Raw genomic sequence first — 23,394 nt, forward strand, 5'->3', positions numbered from 1 at the left:
CAGGTTGAGTGACCCAGTGTGGTGGTGGGAGAACACCCCTGACTTCAGCCTGAGACAGACTGGAGAGGGCTGAGACTGCACAGACGCGCTGAGAGGCATTGCTGTGAGCCGGGCCTGTGGGAGGAGCAGCTCAGTGTCAGCCAGGGTGCAGAACAGTGGTGAGAGGAAAAGTCGGGGTCTTCATCTCTTCCAGCTGTTATAGCAAAGCTCCCGTGAATGGGGCGGCTCATAAAGCAGGCATGGATTCTCACACTTCAGGAGGCCCACGAGTCCAGATCTAGGCGCCAGCAGACTTGGCATCCGGTGTGGGCTTGCACCTTCCCACTGAGTCCTCACATGATGGAAGGGGCTCCTTGGGAAGGACTCGGAGCCCCTCGGGAGGGCTGCGCCCACATGACCTCTTCACCTCCCAGAGCCTCACTTTGTAAACCAGCTCATGGGGCTTAGGCTTTCAACCTAGGGATTTCAGAGGAGACATAGACATTCAAACCACAGCAGCTGGAAAAAAGGAAAAAGGAGGATTCATTAGGACAAAAATCCCAAGTTAGTATCCCATGAACCAAATGAAAACAGTAACTTGAAAATGAGGAAATGCATGAGGCGAGAGGTCAAGGAAGGCAGAAATTGACAACTGTACTTTTAGTTCAGGGACCAGGCGCTCCTGTGTTCAGCAGCAACTTTTCTGAGAGTAGTCGAATATATATGGAAGACCATCCACGTGCAGGAGCAGTGGGTGTCATGGATGTTGATAGAAGGTAACAGGTATAACATGATGAGGAAGCACTTAAGGGAAGAGAGAGCATGTATGTGAGCCTCAGAGGGCATGTTGAGCTTCAGTAAATGGGTGAACACAGCCCAGGGAGGGAAGGGCAGCCCGAGGTGGAGGTGGTGTGTCCACAACCAGAAGACACGGTTGTTCTTAGGAAGTGGTGAGGCTTTGTTTCCCAGTAATGAGGAGACATCAAAAGCTATATGCTTGGACTGGTGTTAATCCCGTAGCAAGGTGCTGATTGCAAGAGAAAAGGGAAGAATCAGAAGGTGGAGAAGCCTGACAGGACAAGATGATAGTGCTGTAAGCATGAAATGGGAAGGACATGACCTAGGACGCTGGCACGGGGAATGAAAGGGTGCCAAAGTGATGCATTTGGAAACAAACAAAAATAATGCGGCTGATGGAATAACTAACTGGCTGTAGGGAGAGAAGAAAAGGAGTGTGCTCAAAGTTGGAGTCAAGATTTTGAAATTCGGGAGTTTGAAGGAAGAACTTTTTATTTAACAGTGATAACAGGGATACATGCATAGGCTATTTACTGATTTAGTTGATTGTGAAGTCAAAACCATTTAACATTTTGAGAGGGAAAAGGAACATGTATTTAAAGAACCAACATCTAAATATATCTTTTTGGAACCAGCAAGTTCCACGGTTAGACTCCTGGTGGAGTGACACCTCTGTGTGGAAGGGAGAAAGGATATCTAGGGCGTGAGTGGGATTTCTGAGCCCCCACCTGGGTTGCCAGAGTTGATGGGGACTCCCAGAACCTGGGAGACAACAGGTGACAGACGTGGAGGCTCTGAAAGGCACTGGTAGGAGGACGGTGTGTTTTATGGCTCTTACTGTAATCTTTCCCACTAGGGAGAAATGTTATCTTCAGTCATCAGAACTGAAGATTAAAGCGGATTTTATGAATGTTTTATGTATCCTAAGATACCTGGAGATTATTTCCTTGGAGAAGCTTGAGTTATCCAAAGATATTTGTTTAGCAGTTAGCTGGGGAAAGACTGAACTGTTATTGATTCTGAGATAAATAAGAATTAGAGGACATTGAAAGGTAGAACTGCCCACTGTGGGCATAAAGCAAATTATATTTTAAGTGATCCTAGCAAAATTGCCTGAATTTTGTTTTTTTCTTCCATTTCATTGAAAGCGGTTTCCTTAGTGTCTGAGATTGTCATTAAGGTTTTAGTGGAGAAGATGATTATCTTCTTGCCCAGTAAGCTTTTGATTGATTCTTAATAAAGTCTAGATTTCACAGACTAGTCTTGATATGTCTGATAGAAACTAACAAATACACTAAACTCTTGAAACTGGGACCAAAAGCTCATCTAAGGCAGGCTTTAGGAGATGTTCTAGTTGGAGGAAGCCTTATCCCCAGAGATGCAGCTTAGACTTGGAGCATCTCTGTAGCAGTTTCCTGGCTGAGGTCTCTGTTTGATCTCAACAGGTACATGTCAGACAGAAATGTGCCCAACTCTTGTTATCAGATAGATCAGTAGTCACATCTGGGCAAAGCCTGCCATTGCAGATTCACAGGTACGCTGTAAGATGGATGTAACTTGGAGAGTGGGAATGAAATGGGAAACACTGGAAGGCGAATTAAGATCAGAGACTCCTTGTTGTGCTCCTTCAGATGTGATACAGTAAGCAGACAATGTAAGTAGACGTTCAGGGGTCAGAGGATTACAGGTAACTGAAAGTTTGTTAAAAAAAAAAAAATTATATATATATATACACACACACACACACACACACACACACATATATCATTTTTAATGCAATACTGAGAATCTAAAATAGCCAGAAATATCAACAAGAACATACTGAAACATGATATTTACTCAGTACTGTGCTTGACCTTCAAGGCTGGAAAAGGAGGAAAGGTTTGCTTGCTGCCCATGGTGAGTTGATGGTGTCTGCTTAGAGAGGCAGGAGCCCCTGAGATCGTCACGTGTAAAGATCCTACACATGATGTATATAGGTTTATTTCAGGTTCTATCTATTCATATTTATTCACTCATTGATGAATTGATAAGTTTATTCCACAAAAATTGTGATTTCTGGAGTAGTGATGAAAACAGCAAGAAGTGGAATTTATATTCCTTTGGGGGAGAAGGACAATAACAAGTAAACCCATAAGCAAGAACAATTCAGAGCATGTTAAAACATGTGGAGAGGCTAAACCAGGCTGAAGCAATGGAGTGTCTGGGGATGGTAGTCAGTGAGACGCCATGAGAAGGAGGTATCGGAGCTAACTCCTGGAGGAGCAGGGTCATCCAAGTGGCCCCAAGGCAGGAATTAGCCTTCTTGCTGAGTGAGCAGAAAGTGGCCAGTGTATCTGGGGGGCAGGGTGAGTGAAGAGGAGAGGGCCGGGAGAGGCCAGAGGCAGGGCAGAAGCACAGGGTTTGTCGGGCTTGACCTGGCGGGTAGGACTTTAGGTTCAGTGGGAAGCCTTTGGTTGGCCCTGAGTGGGAGTTGTGAGCTTCGTGCCCTGGCTACTGAGTGGAGAATGTCAATGGGAAACGAGACAGGGCCACTGGGGAGAGTCTGAGGCTGCAGTCCATAGGGCAGTGCCCGTCAGACAGCTGGAATATATGAGGCCCTTCCCTTTGCCAAAGAGAACATTCAGTGGCAAAGGTGAACCTTGAAAAGGGAGTGGAATTCCAAAATAATTTTGAAAGATTCACCATGAATTAAACACGAATGTGTAGAGAGGAAGGAGAAAGGCCTTTTGGGAAGGCTGGAAGCTGGCAGTGGAGATGGTATGAAGCGGGCGCAGGTCACTCACCTGCTCTCCTAAGAAAGCAGAGCAAGCAGGAATTCATCTAAGGCTGTGGTCCTGAAGTTAGAATCACCAGTAGTAATGTGTTAGACTGTAGCCTGCCAGGCTCCTCTGTCCATGGAATTCTTCGGGCAAGAATACTTGAGTGGGTAGCCATTCCCTTCTCCAAGGGATCCTCCTGACCCAGGGATTGAACCCAGGTCTCTTGCATTGCAGGCAGATTCTTTACCATCCAAACCACCAGGGAAGCCCTGCTGCTGCTGCTGTTGCTGCTAAGTCGCTTCAGTCGTGTCCAACTCTGTGCAACCCCATGGACTGCAGCCCACCAGGCTTCCCCGTCCCTGGGATTCTCCAGGCAAAAACACTGGAGTGGGTTGCCATTTCCTTCTCCAATGCATGAAAGTGAAAAGTGAAAGTGAAGTCACTCAGTCGTGTCCGACTCTTCGCAACCCCATGGACTGCAGCCCACCAGGCCCCTCTATCTATGGGATTTTCCAGGCAAAAGTACTGGAGTGGGGTGCCATTGCCTTCTCTGAGGGAAGCCCTGGGGAACTTAAAAAAAAAAAAAAAAAAGTTGATATCTGGCCTCCAGCCCTGCCTGGAGATTATGATGTCCTTGGCATGGGGTGTGGTCTGGTGTGCAAGTCACTGTAACACACAGGCAAGGTTGAAACTCACTGGTGTAAGATCGTTCAGTGTAACCTCTCAGAGCCCAGCAAAAAAAACCTTAACTCAGCAGGCCAAGGGCATGATATGGGAGAAGCAAAGCCTTTCCTTTGGGATTCACTCAGTTATGGGATCCCTCTGAGATGTTCATGTGAAATCAGATTCCTGGAGTCCTCCCATGGAAACGCTGAGCCTAGGATGACATGCATTTAGAATGTTCCCTTTGTGGTCATGTAGGTTGGGTAAAAGATCTCAGTGCTCCTAATTTCTTATAAAGTGAAGTGGACACATCTAGTGAAAATGAATGCCAGCCTGTTTTCTAGCAAAGGGGGCTGGGGGACCGAGCCTGCGCCGGGTGCCTTCTCAGCAGCTTGTCTGTGAGCAGCTGGAGCCCTGGGGCCAAGAGCAGAAGTCATAGCAGGGCCTTCAGCGGTCTGGTGGGAGACACATTCAGACAAGTTCTTTTGGAAGAGGCTTGGCCAAGGAGAGCTTGGAGATCAAAGGAAAGGGAACACCGGTGAGATGGTAGAGAGATATGCGGTTTGGCCTCCATGGTTCTGGGAGGCCAATGAGTGTGGTATATTGTGAATGTCAGTCATTCTCATGGTGTTCAGAGAATCCACACCCTGACCAGTGGACGTTATGCTGGTGGAGTCATTGGTTCACTTGATGATGGGTTGTATTTTCATGGTTTTGATGTTTCTCTGTTGGGCTATGACATTGGCATCAGTAGAAATGTCCACCAGCTCTCAACCTGATGCTTCCCATTTGTTAGGAAGTAGAGTTAGGACACTGCTTGTGCCCTGGACTGTGCCCCTAAACAGCTGCGTCCAGAGAGAAGTTAATTCTTCTCATCAGCTCCTAATTTTATCCCAGTAATTCTTTTCTTTTTGGAGAAGTTCTTCTGTTCACTTATTCAGCCCCTTTTCTTCACTAGCAGTCGGGTACAAACAGTGTGAGGATTACAGAGTGATAAGGCCTGAACCCTGCCCAGGGGATCACACAGTCTGCTGCAGGGGGCAAAACCATATCACGGATCGCACCCTGTGAGACCCTGTGGTCCAGAGATTGATCATCAGAGAAGAGGGTAAGTGATTATTTCGCTCTAGAGAACCAGGACTTTTTTTGGAGGAAGATACTGACCTTGAAGGATGGGTGGGATTTAGAAAGTTATGGATGCTAGAGCATTTCAGGCAAGGAACAGTGTAAACTAAGGACATAAGAATCTACTGGCAAATGGTTTAATTTGACTGTGGCATGCAGAGCATGAAGAGTTATTCTGAAAAATAAGATGAAAAACTAGATTGGAGCCTATTAATAACAGATGTGACAGCCAGTGGAAAACATACTTTATTTGTAGGCAGTACAAGGCCTTTGGAGATTTTCCAGCAGGAGAATAGAAGGGAAACTAGCATTTATTGGGTGTGTGCCATGCATGTGCCAAGCAGTATACGTTCTGAGAGTGCTTCGTTTAGGTGACCTGAAGGATAAGATTATTCAGGAAGAGTAATTGGGCAGCCGTGTTTAGAATTGTTTGAGGAGGGAGGAGATTGGAGACAGAGAAGTCACTGTCGTAGCCCAGTGACTTGTTTTGGCATAGAAATAAAGACATGGTATAAAAAGGGTTTTATTTATTGAGTAATAATAATTTATTGAGTTCTTAGTATTCCAGGCAGTCAGATTCTTGTAGAGCCCACATTCTTGTGAGTGAGGCAGATTTCAGCAGCAGAAGGTGGTCAGACAGTAACAAGTGAGATGCAGAGAATTAAAACAGGGAGATGTGACGGAGACCAGTCTGGTGATAGCTTTAGACTGGATTGGTCAGGGAAGGCCTCCTTGAAGAAGTGCCATTTTAAAAGACACTTGAATGATAACAGGGAGCCTGCCATGAGAAAATTGGGGTTGGGTTGGGGAGAAAGCAACCCAGGCAGAGGAAACATGTACACTTTTAACTGTAAAAGCCAGCAATTCCAAGGAACAGAAGGGTGAGGCAGGGTTATGTTATTTGTCAGTGGGATGTAGAAGGGGATCAAGCAAGAGGTTCAAGTATTGGACAGAGAGCAGCAGCAGCCTTCTTTAGAGGTTGTACCATGTATAGGTGAAGGTGATGATTTGTTTTGGACATTTGTGGTTTAGTCCTGAGGTCAAGTAATATCGATTTACCTAGGAGATTGAGCTTGGTGGAGGAGTAGGATTGGATATAGAGATCTAAGACTCTTCTGCCCAGAGGGATTCTTTGAGGCTGTAGGAAGGGCAGGGATGTATGTCCAGGAGGTTGAAACAAGGGGAGAAAGCCAAAGGTGCGGGCATGTGGATGGTTTATTTGGGGAACTAGAAGATGGCTTGAAGGAAAGAGATGGGGATAACCAGGAAAGCCCAGAGTTTGAGCATCTAAAGTCAGGAGAAACTATACACTCAAATAGTCCTGAACCAGCCAGACACAAAAACACACTGTTTTGTTTTGTGAATCTCAGTGAACACAATTCAGCTGAGACAGTTATTTCATTAGTCTATAATCACATGCATTTGATATTATGGTCTCTCATGGTGTATTCAAAGTTAAATTGTGATGCCGGCTTCTCGTGTGGTTTTAAATAAAGATGCAGCCTGGGAGGGACAAATTGGGAGATTGGGACTGACATATACCCACTACTATATATGGAATGGATAACTAATAAGAACCTGCTGTATAGCACAGGGAATTCTATTCTCAGTACTCTGTACTGGCCTGTATGGGAAAAGAATCTGAAAAGAAAACAAACAAAAAAAAAGACAAAAAAACTGCAGTCTTTTCTCGGTCAGAATGTCTTAAATGTGCTTGGCAATAAGCTAAAATATATCCTTCCAGAAGTAGAAGTCGAACAATTGCTTTAAAGTGATAATTGTCTATTAGAATATGAATTGTGAAGCGTTTTAAAGTAGCATTTCCAAATTGACCACCAGGTGGCATAAATAATTCTTTTATAAATTGTTCACTGCATCAGTACAAGTGAGTGATTATTACTGTTAAGAAATCATGGTAGGGACAAAACATATATACCTGTGATGACATTTGACTGCATTTGAAGATATGCTATTTTATTTAACTTTATATATATATATATATATATATATATATATATATATATGTATATATAGGCTTCTCAGGTGACTCAGTGGTAAAGAATCCACCTGCCAATGCAGGAAAAGTGAATTTGATCCCTGAGTCGAGTCGAGAAGATCCCCTGGAGAAGGAAATGGCAACTCACTTTAGTATTCTTGCTTGGGAAATCTCATGGACAGAGGAGCCTGGTGGGCTACAGTCCATGGGGTTGTATAGAGGCAGACACAACTTAGCAACAACAACAACAACAACAATAATATATATGTATATGTGTGTATATATATATATATATATATATATCAGAAACAGTAAGCCCTAACAGAAGCAGAAGAGATCAAGAAGAGGTGTCAACCTTATCTTTGATAAAGGAGGCAAGAATATACAATGGAGAAAAGACAATCTCTTTCACAAGTGGTGCTGGGAAAACTGGTCAACCACTTGTAAAAGAATGAAACTAGAACACTTTCTAACACCATACACAAAAATAAACTCAAAATGGGTTAAAGATCTAAACATAAGACCAGAAACTATAAAACTCTTAGAGGAGAGCATAGGCAAAACACTCTTCTACATATATCACAGCAGGATCCTCTATGACCCACCTCCCAGAATATTGGAAATAAAAGCAAAAATAAACAAATGGGATCTAATTAAACTTAAAAGCTTCTGCACAACAAAAGAAACTATAAGCAAGGTGAAAAGACAGCCTTCAGAATGGGAGAAAATAATAGCAAATGAAGCAACTGACAAACAACTAATCTCAAAAATATACAGGCAACTCCTGCAGCTCAATTCCAGAAAAATAAATGACCCAATCAAAAAATGGGCCAAAGAACTAAATAGACATTTCTCCAAAGAAGACATACAGATGGCTAACAAACACATGAAAAGATGCTCAACATCACTCATTATCAGAGAAATGCAAATCCAAACCACAATGAGGTACCATTTCACACCAGTCAGAATGGCTGTGATCCAAAAGTCTACAAGCAATAAATGCTGGAGAGGGTGTGGAAAAAAGGGAACCCTCTTACACTGTTGGTGGGAATGCAAACTAGTACAGCCACTATGGAGAACAGTGTGGAGATTCCTTAAAAAACTGGAAATAGAACTGCCATACGACCCAGCAATCCCACTGCTGAGCATACACACTGAAGAAACCAGAATTGAAAGAGACACATATACCCCAGTGTTCATTGCAGCACTGTTTATAATAGCCAGGACATGGAAGCAACCTAGATGTCCATCAGCAGATGAATGGATAAGAAAGCAGTGGTACATATACACAATGGAGTATTACTCAGCCATTAAAAAGAATACATTTGAATGAATTCTAATGAGGTGGATGAAACTGGAGCCTATTACACAGAGTGAAGTAAGCCAGAAAGAAAAACACCAATACAGTATACTAACGCATATATATGGAATTTAGAAAGATGGTAACAACAACCCTGTATGCGAGGCAGCAAAAGAGACACAGATGTATAGAACAATCTTTTGGACTCTGTGGGAGAGGGTGAGGGTGGGATGATTTGGGAGTATGGCATTGAAACATGTATAATATCATATAAGAAATGAATCTCCAGTCCAGGTTTGATGCAGGATACAGGAAGCTTGGGGCTGGTGCACTGGGACGACCCAGAGGGATGGTATGGGGAGGGAGGTGGGAGGGGGGTTCAGGATGGGGAACACGTGTACACCTGTGGTGGATGCGTGTTGATGTATGGCAAAACCAATACAATACTGTAAAATAAAATAAATAAAATATATATATTATGTATTAACCTAAAAATAAAAAGAAGAAGAAGTGTCAAGAATAGACGGAAAACTATACAAAAAAGGTCTTAATGACTGGGGTAAACATTGTGATGTGGTCACTCACCTAGATCCAGGTATCCTGGAGTGTGAAGTCAAGTGTGCCTTAGGAAACATTACTACAAACAGAACTAGTGGAGTTGATGGAATTCCAGCTGAGCTATTTCGAATCTTAAAAGATGATGCTGTTAAAGTGCTGTACTCATTATGTCAGCAAATTTGGAAAACTCAGCAGTGGCCATAGGGATGGAAAAGGTCACTTTTCATTCCAATCTCCAAGAAAGACAATGCCAAAAGTATTCCAGCTGCCATACGATTGCGGTCATTGCATATACTAGCAAGTATGTTCAAAATCCTTCAAGCTAGGTTTCAGAAGTACCTGAACCAAGAACTTCCAGGTGTATTGATACAATCTGGGTTAGAAAAAGCAGAAGAACAAGAGATCAAATTGCCGACATTTGTTGGATCATGGAGAAAGCAAGGAAGTTTCAGAAAAACATCTACTTCTGCTTCATCGAGTACACTGAAGCCTTTGACTGTGTGGATCCCAACAAACTGGAAAATTCTCACAGATGGGAGTACTAGACCACCTTACCCATCTCCTGAGAAATCTGTATGGAGGTCAAGAAGCAACAGTTAGAACCGGACATGGGACAACAGACTGGTTCAAAATTGGGAAAGGAATATGTTAAGGATGTATATTGTCACCCTGCTTATTTAACTTATATGCATTAATGCAAAATGCCAGGCTGGATGAAGCACAAGCTGGAATCAACATTGCTAGGAGAAATAGCAACAATCTCAGACATGCAGATGACACCACTCTAATGGCAGAAAGTGAAGTGGAACTAAAGAGCCTCTTATGTGGCTAAAAGAGATGAATGAAAAAGCTGGCTTGAAACTCAACATGAAAAAAAAACACAAAAAACCTAAGATCTTGGCATCTAGTCCCATCATGGCAAATATGGGAAACAGTGAAAGCAGTGACAAATTTTACTTTCTTGGGCTCCAAAATCACTGCAGACACTGACTGCAGCAATGAAATTAACATATGTTTGCTCCTTGGAAGGAAAGCTTTGACAAACCTAGACAGCATATTCAAAAGCAGAGACACCACTTTGCCGACAAAGGTCCATATCGTCAAAGCTATGGTTTTTGCAGTAGTCATGTATGGATGTTAGAGTTGGACCATAAAGGAGGCTGAACACCAAAGAATTAATGCTTTCAAACTATGGTGTTGGAGAAGACTCCTGAGAGTTCCTTGAACAGCAAGGAGATCAAACCAGTGAATCCTAAAGACAATCAACTTTGGATATTCATTGGAAGAAGTGATGCTGAAGCTGCAGTTTCAATACTTTGATCACCTGATGAGAAGAGCCGACTCCTTGGAAAAGACCTTGATGCTGAGAAAAATTGAAGGCAAAAAAAGAAGGGGGCAGCAGAGAATGAGATGGTTATACAGCGTCACTGACTCAATGGACATGAGCAAACTGCTTGAGATAGTGAAGGACAGGGAAGCCTGGTGTGCTGCAGTCCATGGGATCGCAAAGAGTTGGACATGACTGACTGAACAATAACAGTATTCAACAAATATTCAGACTCAGTATGTAGGAGGGCGGGCATCAGTGGACAGAAACACCTGAATTTGGAAACTCTGTGTCTACCCTCAAGAATCTCTGGCTTCTGTTACTGAGTCACTAATAAATTCAGAACAGGTTGATGAGTGTGGTAATAGAAGCAAAGTGAAAGATGCCCAGACTGGGAGTGATTTCCTGTCCCTGGGGAGAACAGTGAGGGCTTCCCAGAGGATTTTGGAGGAGGGTTTTCAGAATCCATCCTTCTCTGGGTTATAGCAGAAGCACATACCAGGCAGTGGTGAGAACACATTGTGCGAATTCATGGTTGTGTGAATTAGTTCGGTGTGTTCCAGTGAACTGTAAGTGGTTTAGTATCTGTTGTTGTTGTTTAGTCTCTTAAGCTGTGTCCGACTCTTTAGCGACCCCACAGCTGTAGCCCACCAGGCTCTTCTGTCCATGGGATTTCCCGGTTTAAATTTGCTTGCATGTAAATACAATGAGGATGAAAGTGAGGCTGGGAAAGTGGCCAGAGTGGTTTTGTGGGTCATGCTAAGGATCTGAGAGGACACTGTTATGTCAGGTAAGGGAAGCCCTGGGACGGTGTTAAGGATGAGAGTCTTGTGATCAAGCTAGCATTTTAGCAGACTGACTTTCCTGATGGAGCCTAGAGGAGGACAAAACTAACCAGAGGCAGGCAGGTCAATCAGGCCAATACAGGATATGAATCGGCACAGGAGCTGGTGCTGGTGGAAGGAACTGGAGAAGACTCAAGACACAGGTTTGACGGTTCATTTCATGTGTCAACATGGCTGGGCCACTGGGTGCCTAGACATTTGGTCAGAACTTGGTTGTGATGCATTTGTCAGGGTGTTCGTAACTGAGACTAACGTCTGAGTCAGTAGGTGGAGTGAAGCGGCGTGCTCTCCCTGGTGTGGATGAGACTGATCTGCTCTGCTCACCCCCTGAGAACAGAAAGGCCGAGTAAGAGAGAAGCCCCCCTGCCTGACTGGTTCTGAGCTGGGACATCGGTGTGCCCCGGCCTTTAAACTCACACTGAACTGGAACCTTGGCCCCTCCTGGGTCTGGAACCTGCTGAATGTCAGATGGGAATGCGCACAGTCAGCTCCTGATTCTGGGGCTTCATAGCTGGACTGGAACTACACTCTTGGGTCTCCTTGCTGACTTGAGGTCTTGGAAATGCTCAGCTTCCATACTCTTACAAGCCAGTTCCCCATAAGAAATGTATTTCTTTGTCTCTCTCTCTGTCCTGTTGGTCCTGTTTCCTTGAAGCGTCCTGACTTACACACACACGGAACATAGACCTGGCGTAGCATGGCCTTTCGGTGTGCGTGGGGGATGGAGCAGAGATGGGGTGAGGATGTTCCCTTTCCAGCCGGCCTGGTGACTGGAGGGACAGGCCTCCTGTCGGCTGACATGGATAGCATGTGGGGCACGTATGCACTGTATGTTGGTGTGTGCATTGCGTGAAGATGATTTGTTCGTTTTTATAAACATGAAGTTCATGGTGTTTGTAGGATGAACAGAAAGATGCATTTTAAGCTGCTGGTTCCATTGGCCTGATTTTATAAATGAAGTAGGAACTGTGGAAATGGATGAGGAAAGGCATGAAAAATTGATGTGGAACGTGACTGTTTTGGGGGCAGCAGAAAATGTATTTCCTGTTTGGGGGTGGTCGTTTCTAGGGCCCAGCATGTGCAAGGAGGGCACTGGCTATGTTTTGTTGAGTGTGCTTGCGATCCACTCTGAAATGGTGAGTGGAGTGAAAGTGGAAATTACCAACAGCAAGGAAGTGAGAGGCAAGGGCCCAGTAAAGTGGAATATCAAGTCTGTGGGCTCTAATGTATGGGAGAGACTATAGAATGTTTTTTACAGCAAATGTGTAGTTTTAACTGCTATCTTATTTCATGTATTTTTGTATGTGATTTCACACTTTAGCATGATTTAGATTTCTTGATACCTATAACTTTTAATAATGATAATGTTTATTTGCATTTCATGTGTACTAGACTGTGATTGATCAGCTTATATGTGTATAGTTTATTATCCGTTTTAAATCTGATAACACACGTTAATTATATCATATCCAGTGACTTGGAGGGAGATTACAGTCCTCAGTCCCTTCAGCCCAATAAGAAATGAAGAAAGAAGCATCTCTAATTTCTGCTTTACCTTAATGCCTCCTGGAAAAAGCAAGAACTGCATAAAGTTTCAGGAGCATGGCTTCATTTCCTTTCCTTTCCTTTGGATACAATGCTTTGTTAGCTGTGCTTTGAGATTTATGTTGAGAAAAGTCATATAAGCCAATGAGTGGAATCTGTGGTTACGGAAAATTCATTTAAAGAGGGGTGTTCTCGGTTTTCACGCTCTGTGTTACCCAAAGAAGGATGGACATTAAAAAAACTTGTCTATGAATAGTCTTATTTATGACTGTTGCAAGACTGTAACCTATTAATATTCATTATCACTGAAAATATTTTATTCTCTCTAGGAAAGTTTTCCCGTTTTCTCTTTTCCGTTTTGTAAGGATATATACAGTAGTAACATTTGCCCACTATTATTTACTTTACTTATTAGGCAGTGAGGGCTATCCATCATGAAACTGTTGGTTTCCAATGCAAATACTGTTTGTGTTCTTAAAAGTTTCATTACCGAGGACAAATGGGAGAAGATATTAATTGGTTATCAGAGGTAGTAAATATTTTTTTTCCTTTTTTTTAAATTTTATTTTATTTTTAAACTTTACAAAATTGTATTAGTTTTGCCAAATATCAAAATGAATCCGCCACAGGTATACATGTGTTCCCCATCCTGAACTCTCCTCCCTCCTCCCTCCCTATACCATCCCTCTGGGTCGTCCCAGTGCGCTAGCCCCAAGCATCCAGTATCATGCATTGAACCTGGACTGGCAACTCGTTTGATACATGTTATTTTACATGTTTCAATGCCATTCTCCCAAATCTTCTCACCCTCTCCCTCTCCATCAGAGTCCATAAGACTGTTCTATATACATCAGTGTCTCTTTTGCTGTCTCGTACACAGGGTTATTGTTACCATCTTTCTAAATTCCATATATATGCATTAGTATACTGTATTGGTGTTTTAAAGTAAATTATTGGCTCTTGTTAACAAGTACTCTGAGACATTATGTGTTATTTTTGGAAAACCCACACTCTTTTTGTCTTTCTGTTCTGTCTGATCTTTCTATGTGCATGTGTAATTGTTGTGCTTTGGTGTAAGATCACGGCGCACTGTGAATACTTTAGGGTCGGAGGAGATCTGTCTCAGTGAGCAGCAGCTTGTCCCACTAAGCATTTCCCCTGATCAGGCGTCTTCTGGGCTTCCCAGGTGGCACAGTGGCAAAAAAAATCCTCCTGCCAGTGCAGGAGATGCAAGAGACGAGGGTTCGATCCCTGAGTCAGGAAGATCCCCTGGAGTAGGAAATGGCAACCCACTCTAGTATTTCTTGCCTGAAAATTCCATATGCAGAGGAGCCTGGTGGGCTGCAGTCTGTGGGGTCACAGAGCTGCACGTGACTGAGCGACTGAGCACATACACAAGGAGGCCCAGGGTGTCTTCTGCAGATGAGAACATTACTCTGTAGGGGAACCACAAATATGCCCAGAGACAGAACTGCCATCTGGGAGCTCATGAACAAGTGGGAAACATATAGAAGTTGGTGAATGCCGTCCTGGAAATGTCCAGAATCTGGTATGGAAACACACAGACCTCTGCCGTGGTTGGCAGGCGTTGGGATGGAGGGCTTGGTTTCCCTTGTACTTCCTGTGGCTTTTCTCCAGCCTCTTCATCAAGTTCAGCCTATGCTTACGTCCTTATTGGTAAATTTGGGATAGCCACATAACCTTCCAGGGTTGCTCTGAACATCAGTTGAATTAGTTCCTGAAACCACTTTGTAAAGTGAAATATGAATAAAAGATTCTCTTTGGTAGCATGAGGTTCAGACTGTGAGCCTCACTGTGTCCACGTCAGCGTGATCCTCCCCTGGAGCCAGGCATGCCTGTAGGACGCTGAGAGCCTGCTCCCTGTGTGGGGTCCACACAGGTGGGATTCTCCAGCATATGCCCTTGTCACTTTTCTGAAAGCACAGAAACACACCGGCAGAGACAGTGGTGTTCTGTTTTGTGTAATCCTGTCACAATGCTTTTGAATTGTGCAAGGAGATCCAACCAGTCCATCCTAAAGGAAGCCAACCCTGAATATTCATTGAAAGGACTGATGCTGAAGCTCCAATACTTTGGCTACCTGATGCCAAGAACTGACTCATTAGAAAAGACCCTGATGCTGGGAAAGATTGAGGGCAGGAGGAGAAGGGGATGACAAAGGATGAGATGGTTGGATGGTATCACCCACTCAGTGGACATGAGTTTGAGCAAGCTCTGGGAGATGGTGCAGGACAGGGAAGCCTGGTGTGCTGCAGTCCATGGGGTCGCAAAGAGTCAGACACTACTTAGTGACTGAACAACAACAATTCCTGTCATGAGAGCCACGTGCATGGTTAGAACTGCGGCCCTCAGATTTGCATTTTGAGCACCTGGAGATGAGATGGTGTGGTTGTGACTTGCCCAGAGGCTTACCAGTGAGGAGGGATGGGGAAGCAGAAACAAGAAAGCAGCTTTTGCCTCTCAACTTACTTGTTGGGAGAATTCGTTTTATAACTCTTCCTGAAATCATCACCCATGAAGTTAGCTTACTTTGATGGAAAATTGAGTAGGTTAATGAAATATTTAAACTTATGTTCACTTTCTTGGCAGAGAACTATTTTGAGTTCCATGAAAGAAATATGTAATCTACCTGAAGAATTACCATAGTACCCTCTGCTCTACTTTTGTGAGGAGTAAAATGGATGTCTTGAGAAGTCATTTTATCCTTGCTTATAAGAAAACAAAAATGTCTGTCAGCTTAAAATGACCATGCCATCTGCTGGTTGTAATGCAGAGATAGCAGCATGCAGTTAAACTGTTGCTGGCAGTCCACCATTCTGGGTACCACCACATTTGTGAATTTGCCTCATCACCTCCCTAACGTGGAGTACAGATTTTGTAGTGATAATTCACAATCTCATCTTTGCACATTTGTGGGGGTCACAGTAGACACTTGTTAAATGAATGCCCTTTGAACTGAAGCACTCTCCTCTGGTTCAGCCTCATCAGCTTCAAATTTTACTGAAGGACAAAGGAGCAATGATTTAGATTTCAGGTATGTGGTGGGGCAGGGAGAGAATGCTGCTTTACCATTTGTTCTTCTGCCCTGTTTAACTAGTGTTCACCTGTTTTCAACTTAAAAAAAAAAATGATTGTTGAGTGAGGTCTCCTTTAATTTCCTATGTGTCAGGGCTATTTTTTATATCCCTGTGCATTCTCATCCTACTTCCTTCAGCCTCAGGGTAAAAAATTCCTTCTTCATCAGTAAACATTGCCCTTCTGTGGGTCCTTGACTCCATCTCTCACCTGCTCTCTGGCTATGCCCTCACCTACTGGTTTTATTTTCTGTCCTAGCTGTAGCTTTTGCTTATTGGGTTTGTTTTTTTTTTCCATCTTAATGTATAATTGCTCGAGTTTCTTTTTTTCCCAATGTGTCCTGCCATGGTCACCGGTAGCTGCTCCCCTGTCAAGCTCTCCCGCCCAGGTCCTCATGAGCCTTGGCCACCCTTCCCTGTGTTTGTGACTTTCCCATTCACTCTGCCGTTCCCTTCACCACCCCAGCTGACCGAAAACTGCTCAGGACGTGATCGTGGGCGATTTTTTAACTGGTAGTTCTGACAGATGTTTTATTAGTACTTTATTTTATCAGACTTCCCACCTGCATGTAATTCCTGCTTGAAACTCTTCACTTGGCTTTCATGACACTGTTGTTTTTCTTCCTGTACCTCTTAAATTGTCCCTTCTCTGTCTCCTTGATGGCCGTTCTCTCCACTCAGCCCTCAGATTGACATTCCTCAGGGTCCCTCTTGGAGCTTTGTAACCATTCCTTCCAATACCACCCCTGCTGCACACTGCTGACTCCTAAAGTGTCTTTGCAGTCTAGACCTTTTCCACATCCTTTGGCTTCTGTGGCTAATTTCCAGGTGAATATCTCAGCCTAGATTGCCTTTGGTTGCTTCCAAGTTCTCAGTGTTTCTCCTAAGCTCCTTTCCTGTCTGTATTTGTACTGTTCAGTTGGTAGCACCGTCGTCTACCCAGGTGCCTAAGTCAGAAGCACAGGATGCGTGTATTCTTAGTCCACTCTGACCTCTGCATCCGGTCCATCAGCTGGCTTCCATTGGTGCTTCTTTCCCTGCTTAGTCCCTTCCTTTCTAGTTTTCCACTGCAACTTCTTGGTTCATTTCATTCATCACCTGACATCACAGAGGCCACTCTGAACTGATCTTCAGTGTCTGATTGAGTCCTTCAATGTGCTCTTCACAGAACCCATAGAACGATCTGTGATATGAAAAGATGATCATTTTGCTTCCCTGAGTCACACCGTTTGTTGTCCCGTTCCTGCTTCCGCTGCTGACATCAGTATTTCTGAAAATGGTTTTATAGATACATGAGTGTGCTGAAGGATGTTCAGTGATTTCAGTATTGTGGGTATGTTTTTGTTGTTGGTCACTCACTCAGTTGTGTCTGACTCTCTGCCACTGCATGGACTGTAGCACGCCAGACTCCCCTGTCCTTCACTATCTCAAGCAGTTTGCTCAGATTCATGTCCATTGAGTTGGTGATGCTATCTAACCATCTCATCCTCTGCTGCCCCCTTCACCTTTTGCCTTCAGGTTTTCCCAGCATCAGGGTCTTTTCCAATGAGTCAGTTCTCATCAGGTGGCCAAAGTATTGGAGCTTCAGCTTCAGCATCAGTCCTTCCAATGAATATTCAGGACTGATTTCCCTTAGGATTGACTGCTTTGATCTCCTTGCAGTCCAAGGGACTTTCAAGAGCCTTCTTCAGCACCACAGTTCAAATGTATCAAGTCTTCAGTCCTCATCCTTCTTTATGCTCTTAATTCTTCACACCCGTACATGACTAATGCAAAAACCATACCTTTGACTGTGCGGACCTTTGTTGGCAAACTGATGTCTCTGCTTCTTAATAGGCTGTCCAGGTTAGTCACAGCTTTCCTTCCAAGGAGCAAATGTCTTCTAGTTTCATGGCTTCAGTCACCACTTTTACTGATAATCATTTCACAAACAACAACCTTTTTGTGTTTATAATGACATCTCTGCCAAAGAGTTACATAAAGTTACTAAGTTAAGCTTTGAACTGCAGTATGTCTCAGCTGATTATGGTGGTTATATATATATATAGTTTCAAAGATCTATGATATACACACATACATACACATACATATATATATTCACACACATTCATATATATGTGTGAATATATATAAACACAGATATAGATACATATACTTGGATAATTATAAACAAATATACATGCATATATATAAGTTGTTTATTTTTTTTTGTATATTAGGTTTCAGTTCAACTTATTTCAGTTCAGTCACTCAGTCGTGCCCGACTCTTTGTGACCCCATGACTCGCAGCACGCCAGGCCTCCCTGTCCGTCACCAACTCCTGGAGTTTACTCAAACTCATGTCCATTGAGTCGGTGATGCCATCCAGCCATCTCATCGTCTATCGTCCCCTTCTCCTCCTGCCCCCAATCCCTCCCAGCATCAGGGTCTTTTCCAGAGAGTCAGCTCTTCGCATGAGGTGGCCAAAGTATTGGAGCTTCAGCATCAATCCTTCCAAAGAATACCCAGGACTGATCTCCTTTAGGATGGACTGGTTGGATCTCCATGCTGTCCAAGGGACTCTCAAGAGTCTTCTCCAACACCACAGTTCAAAAGCATCAATTTTTCGATGCTCAGCTTTCTTCACAGTCCAACTCTCGCATCCATACATGACTATTGGAAAAACCATAGCCTTGACTAGAGGGACTTTTGTTGGCAAAGTAATGTCTCTGCTTTTGAATATGCTATCTAGGTTGGTCATAACTTTCCTTCCAAGGAGTAAGCGTCTTTTAATTTCATGGCTGCAGTCACCATCTGCAGTGATTTTGGAGCCCAAAAAACTAAAGTCTTTGTGTGCGTATATACATAATTTTTCCAAATTGCACTCACTCTACACATTAATACACATTAATACAATTTTAAATACAGTTATACAGAATGTATGAATTCTGAGGTTCTTACTATCTCTTTTAAGATTTTTTGTGGTTTGGGCTCTATGTATATGTCTAATTTAATCTCTTGCCTTATATTTTCTGTAAAAGGAACATGAAACTACTGGTGGATTCTTATAAGTACAGTGTTTTTCTTTGCCTTTTTAAGTCTGTGCATTTTGCTTACCCTTTGTTCAGTGAAATTCTCTGCTCTTCCCCCTGTTCCTCGAACTTTTAACTTGGAACTCCTGCTTATGTCTTATAAATTAGTTCTGTTACCTCTTCCAGGAGGCACTGACCTAACCTGGGTGGGATATGCAGTGGTCCTCCTATTTTCATAGATACACCTGTTATTTTGCAGGTACCTGTTGAAATCTGTACTAGATAGTGACTTCTGTCCAGTTTTGTGTTCTCTCTTCTGTGTCTTTCAGGCATGGCCTTGATGAAAGATAGTGACCTGACAATATGTGGGGTTAATCACTGGTGCTTTGTCCTAGATATACAACTTTTCTATAGTCAGTCCAAGCAATCTCATTCACATTTCTCCTCCATGTAATTTTTACACTACTGCTTCTCAGATGTCTAAGAATGTATTTCATGCTTCATTTAGTGTTTTGAGTTAGAAAAGTTAGTGTCTAGTTTGAAGAAATGTTAGCCACAAAAAGATAACACTTATATTCTCTTCCATTTCAGGAGACCCATCTTCCCAGTTGCAGGCTCAGGAACCTAAAAGTTCTGAAAATACACCAACTCTGCTGGAAGATTCCGGGTGTTATTTATCAAGTGAGCAGCAGACGCCCTCAGAGATGCCCCAGTGCTTTGGGGAGAGCCAGATCCCCACCCCCTTCTCATCACTGCCCATTGGGAGTAGACCTTGTGCTCCCCCAGAAGAGCCTCTGACTTCTCACATGCAGTTCTTACAACATCTGCTTGGACTGAAGAACTTGACTGAGTCAGAGTATCTGAAAACAGACTTAAGCCACTTTGAAAATGCCTCTGCCACAATATCGGATTCTGTTTTTCAGTTGCTGGATGGCTTGATTGCTTTTTACCGAGCACCCAAACTTCCTTGTTCAAGCTTTTGGATAGAAGCTATTGATACATTAGCTAGACTGATTGGTGATTGTAACTTATCTGATCATATTCTTAGAAAGTGTTCCAAAAAGTTGGAAGAGTTTGAGAAGACCCTGCTACAGGTTATTTTAAGAAACAACCATATCAATCGGGTAAGTAGTACATTTTCTTTTATGTATGAAATAACATGTCAGTGATTTGGGTGAGCGCACCAAGTGGGTAATGCCTGTTGTGGTCACTTAGCCTCATGACCCAGAATCTCCAGTTGGACATTGCTTTGTAGCCATCTGCAGCTCTGCCTTTCCCTCAACATCCAGCTTTAGCTTCTGATGTAATGGCTTTTTTCTCTGTGTAGGTGCCTGTGTTTTAAGCTTGTGCTTCTCCACTTTGTTTTTGTCATTCTGTTGCCCGGTTGTGTCTGATGCTTCGCGACCCCATGGACTGCAGCACGCCAGGCTTCGCTGTCCATCACCAGCTCCTGGAGCTTGCTCAAACTCATGTCCATCGAGTCAGTGATGCCATCCAGCCATCTTATCCTCTGTCGTCCCCTTCTTTTCCCACCTTCTATCTTTCCCAGCATCAGGGTGTTTTCCAGTGAGTCAGTTCTCCACGTCAGGTGGCCAAAGAATTGGAGTTTCAGCTTCAACATCAGTCCTTCCAATGAATATTCAGGACTGATTTCCTTTAGGATGGATTGGTTGGATCTCCTTGAAGCCCAAGGGACTCTCAAGAGTCTTCTCCAACACCACAGTTCAGAAACATCAATTCTTTGGCACTCAGCTTTCTTTATAGTCCAACTCTCACATCCATACATGACTGTATGTCTCTGCTTTTTAGTACACTGTCTAGGTTGGTCATAGCTTTCCTTCTGTGGAGCAGGTGTCTTTTAATTTCATGGCTGCAGTCACCATCTTCAGTGATTTTGGAGCCCCCCAAAATAAAGTCAGCCACTGTTTCCCCATCTGTTTGCCGTGAAGTGATAGGACCGGATGGCATAATCTTTGTTTTCTGAATGTTGAGTTTAAGCCAACTTTTTCACTCTCCTCTTTCACTTTCATTAAGAGGCTCTTTAGTTCTTCTACAGTTTCTACCATAAGGGTGGTGTCATCTCCATATCTGAGGTTATTGATAATTCTCCTGACAGTCTTGATTCCAGCTTGTGCTTCCTCCAGCCCAGTGTTTCTCACGATGAATTCTGCACATAAGTTAAATAAGCAGGGTGACAGTATACAGCCTTGATGTACTCCTTTTCCTATTTGAAACCAGTCTGTTGTTCCATGTCCAGTTCTAACTGTTGCTTCTGGACCTGCATACCTCAAGAGGCAGATCAGGTGGTCTGGTATTCCCATCTCTTCAAGAATTTTCCATAGTTTGTTGTGATCCACACAGTCAAAGACTTTGGTGTCATCAATAAAGCAGAGTAGATGTTTTTCTGGAACTCTTTTGCTTTTGCGATGATCCAGCGGATGTTGGCAATTTGATCTCTGATTCCTCTGCTTTTCTAAATCTAGCTTGAACATCTGGAAGTTCACGGTTCATGTACTGTTGAAGCCTGGCTTGTAGAATTTTGAGCATTAGTTTACTAGTGTGTGTGATGAGTGCAATTGTGCAGTAGTTTGAGCATTCTTTGGCATTGCCTTTCTTTGAGATTGGAATGAAAACTGACCTTTTCCAGTCCTGTGGCCACTGCTGAGTTTTCCAAATTTTCTGGCATATTGAGTGTGGCACTTTAACAGCATCATCTTTTAGGATTTGAAAGAGCTCAACTGGAATTCCATCACCTCCACCAGCTTTGTTCATAGTGATGCTTCCTAGTAATAATATGGCTTTATTATATATATATTTTTGCTTCCCTTGTTTATTTTAAATGGTTTTCAAAGGTTGACTCAGGGATTCTTTTATTGCAAGTAACATTTAAGGTAACCTGAAATTGTTTTGCTGCTTGGCTCTTGAGACATAATAGAGAGCTTCTTTTTTGCATAACTTTGCTATCTTCCTCAATATCTGGTCCTTTGTTTGTAAATGCCTTCACATTTTAATCCTTTATAGTTGACTACTAAAAATATCAAAGAGGAGACCTAGAGGTCCATCTGACTTATTTATGATATTTAACTGGGTAAAAGGTTCACAGGGTCGTTGGACCTTGTTTTTGTTGACAGCTCTCTGTCCCGTGTTTGTTGCCCATGTCACCATCTAATGCTCAGGGTTTTTGTACAACATAGCGCTTTACCTGAATTTTCCAAACTCTGACATAGTTGAACTCATAATCCAGTTTGTTGCACATCCATCTGTTCTTTTCCTCTCTATTAAGGTGTTAATTTGATCAGTATTATAGAAAACTTTACAATTTAGCTTTTGACATTTTGAAAGGTACTGCATTGGAAGGACTGATGCTAAAGCTGAAACTCCAATACTTTGGCCACCTCATGTGAATAGTTGACTCATTGGAAAAGACTCTGATGCTGGGAGGGATTGGGCGCAGGAGGTGAAAGGGACAATAGAGGATGAGATGGCTGGATGGCATCACCGACTCGATGGACATGAGTTTGAGTGAACTCCTGGAGATGGTGATGGACAGGGAGGCCTGGCCTGCTGCAATTCATTGGGGTTGCAAAGAGTCGGACACGACTGAGCGACTGAACTGAACTGAACTGAACTGTTCTGTCTGGGAAGTGGAAATTTCTTTTTCTACCTAATATGGTCAGTCAGAAACTAAGTATCATATTATCCATGGTATATATCTGAGATGAATAATTTGTTTCTTAGTTATGGATAAATACCTCAGATACTTAATATTCCTTAATTTGTTTTTTTGTATCTTTTTGCTTTGTTCTTTTAATACTACTTAAAACAGGTTTTATGTGACTTGGACCCTTCCAGATACTGGCATTCATATTCCTTATCAGTTACCAGATGATGCAAATATTTTTTCAGCCTAGTTTTTCTCTTAAGGATTGGCCCACACAGGAGTAGTTTTGGGAACTGTATGTATAGAAGAAGCTTATCATGGTATAGTTTGGTCTCTGTGTTTTTATACCATTTATCATGGCACAAGTCCTTGAAGAATGGGTGAATGCATGGTTTTGTTGTTTAGCCAATATGTCATTGTTATCTTAGTCTTGTGTCTGTCCGGGGAGTTAACTTTGGTTGCGCTGTCCTCTACTTGTAAATGCCTCTACTTTACGTGGAAAGGTAATTGTTGCCATTTAGAGAAAGTAAGATCATAAAATTGCTCACTGCATTCACAATTAGGATGATGGTTCATAAATAAGTTTTAATGACATTATCTCTGGGGATTTTTTTTCTCCCCAGCAAAAGCACTTTAGATTAAGTCATTCAAACTTTTGTAATTGTTGCTGCCATCATCATCATTATTACCATTGTCATCTTCTTCCAGGTATGTTCATAAGGCTTCTTT

At 42.9% G+C, this 23,394-nt stretch overlaps 1 protein-coding gene across 1 annotated transcript in view; it reads left to right on the forward strand.

Moving 5' to 3' along the window:
- The window catches only part of MEI4 (meiotic double-stranded break formation protein 4), a 240,002-nt gene that overhangs the window by 59,386 nt on the left and 157,222 nt on the right, over nucleotides 1–23,394 (forward strand). Inside the window, exon 3 of the mRNA XM_055534844.1 lies at nucleotides 19,596–20,128. Within this exon, the coding sequence (XP_055390819.1) occupies nucleotides 19,596–20,128 (533 nt within the window). The remainder of the gene's footprint in view (nucleotides 1–19,595; nucleotides 20,129–23,394) is intronic.

This window comes from Bubalus kerabau, chromosome 9, assembly GCF_029407905.1.
Source record: "Bubalus kerabau isolate K-KA32 ecotype Philippines breed swamp buffalo chromosome 9, PCC_UOA_SB_1v2, whole genome shotgun sequence".
In the NCBI taxonomy this organism is placed as follows: domain Eukaryota; kingdom Metazoa; phylum Chordata; class Mammalia; order Artiodactyla; family Bovidae; genus Bubalus; species Bubalus kerabau.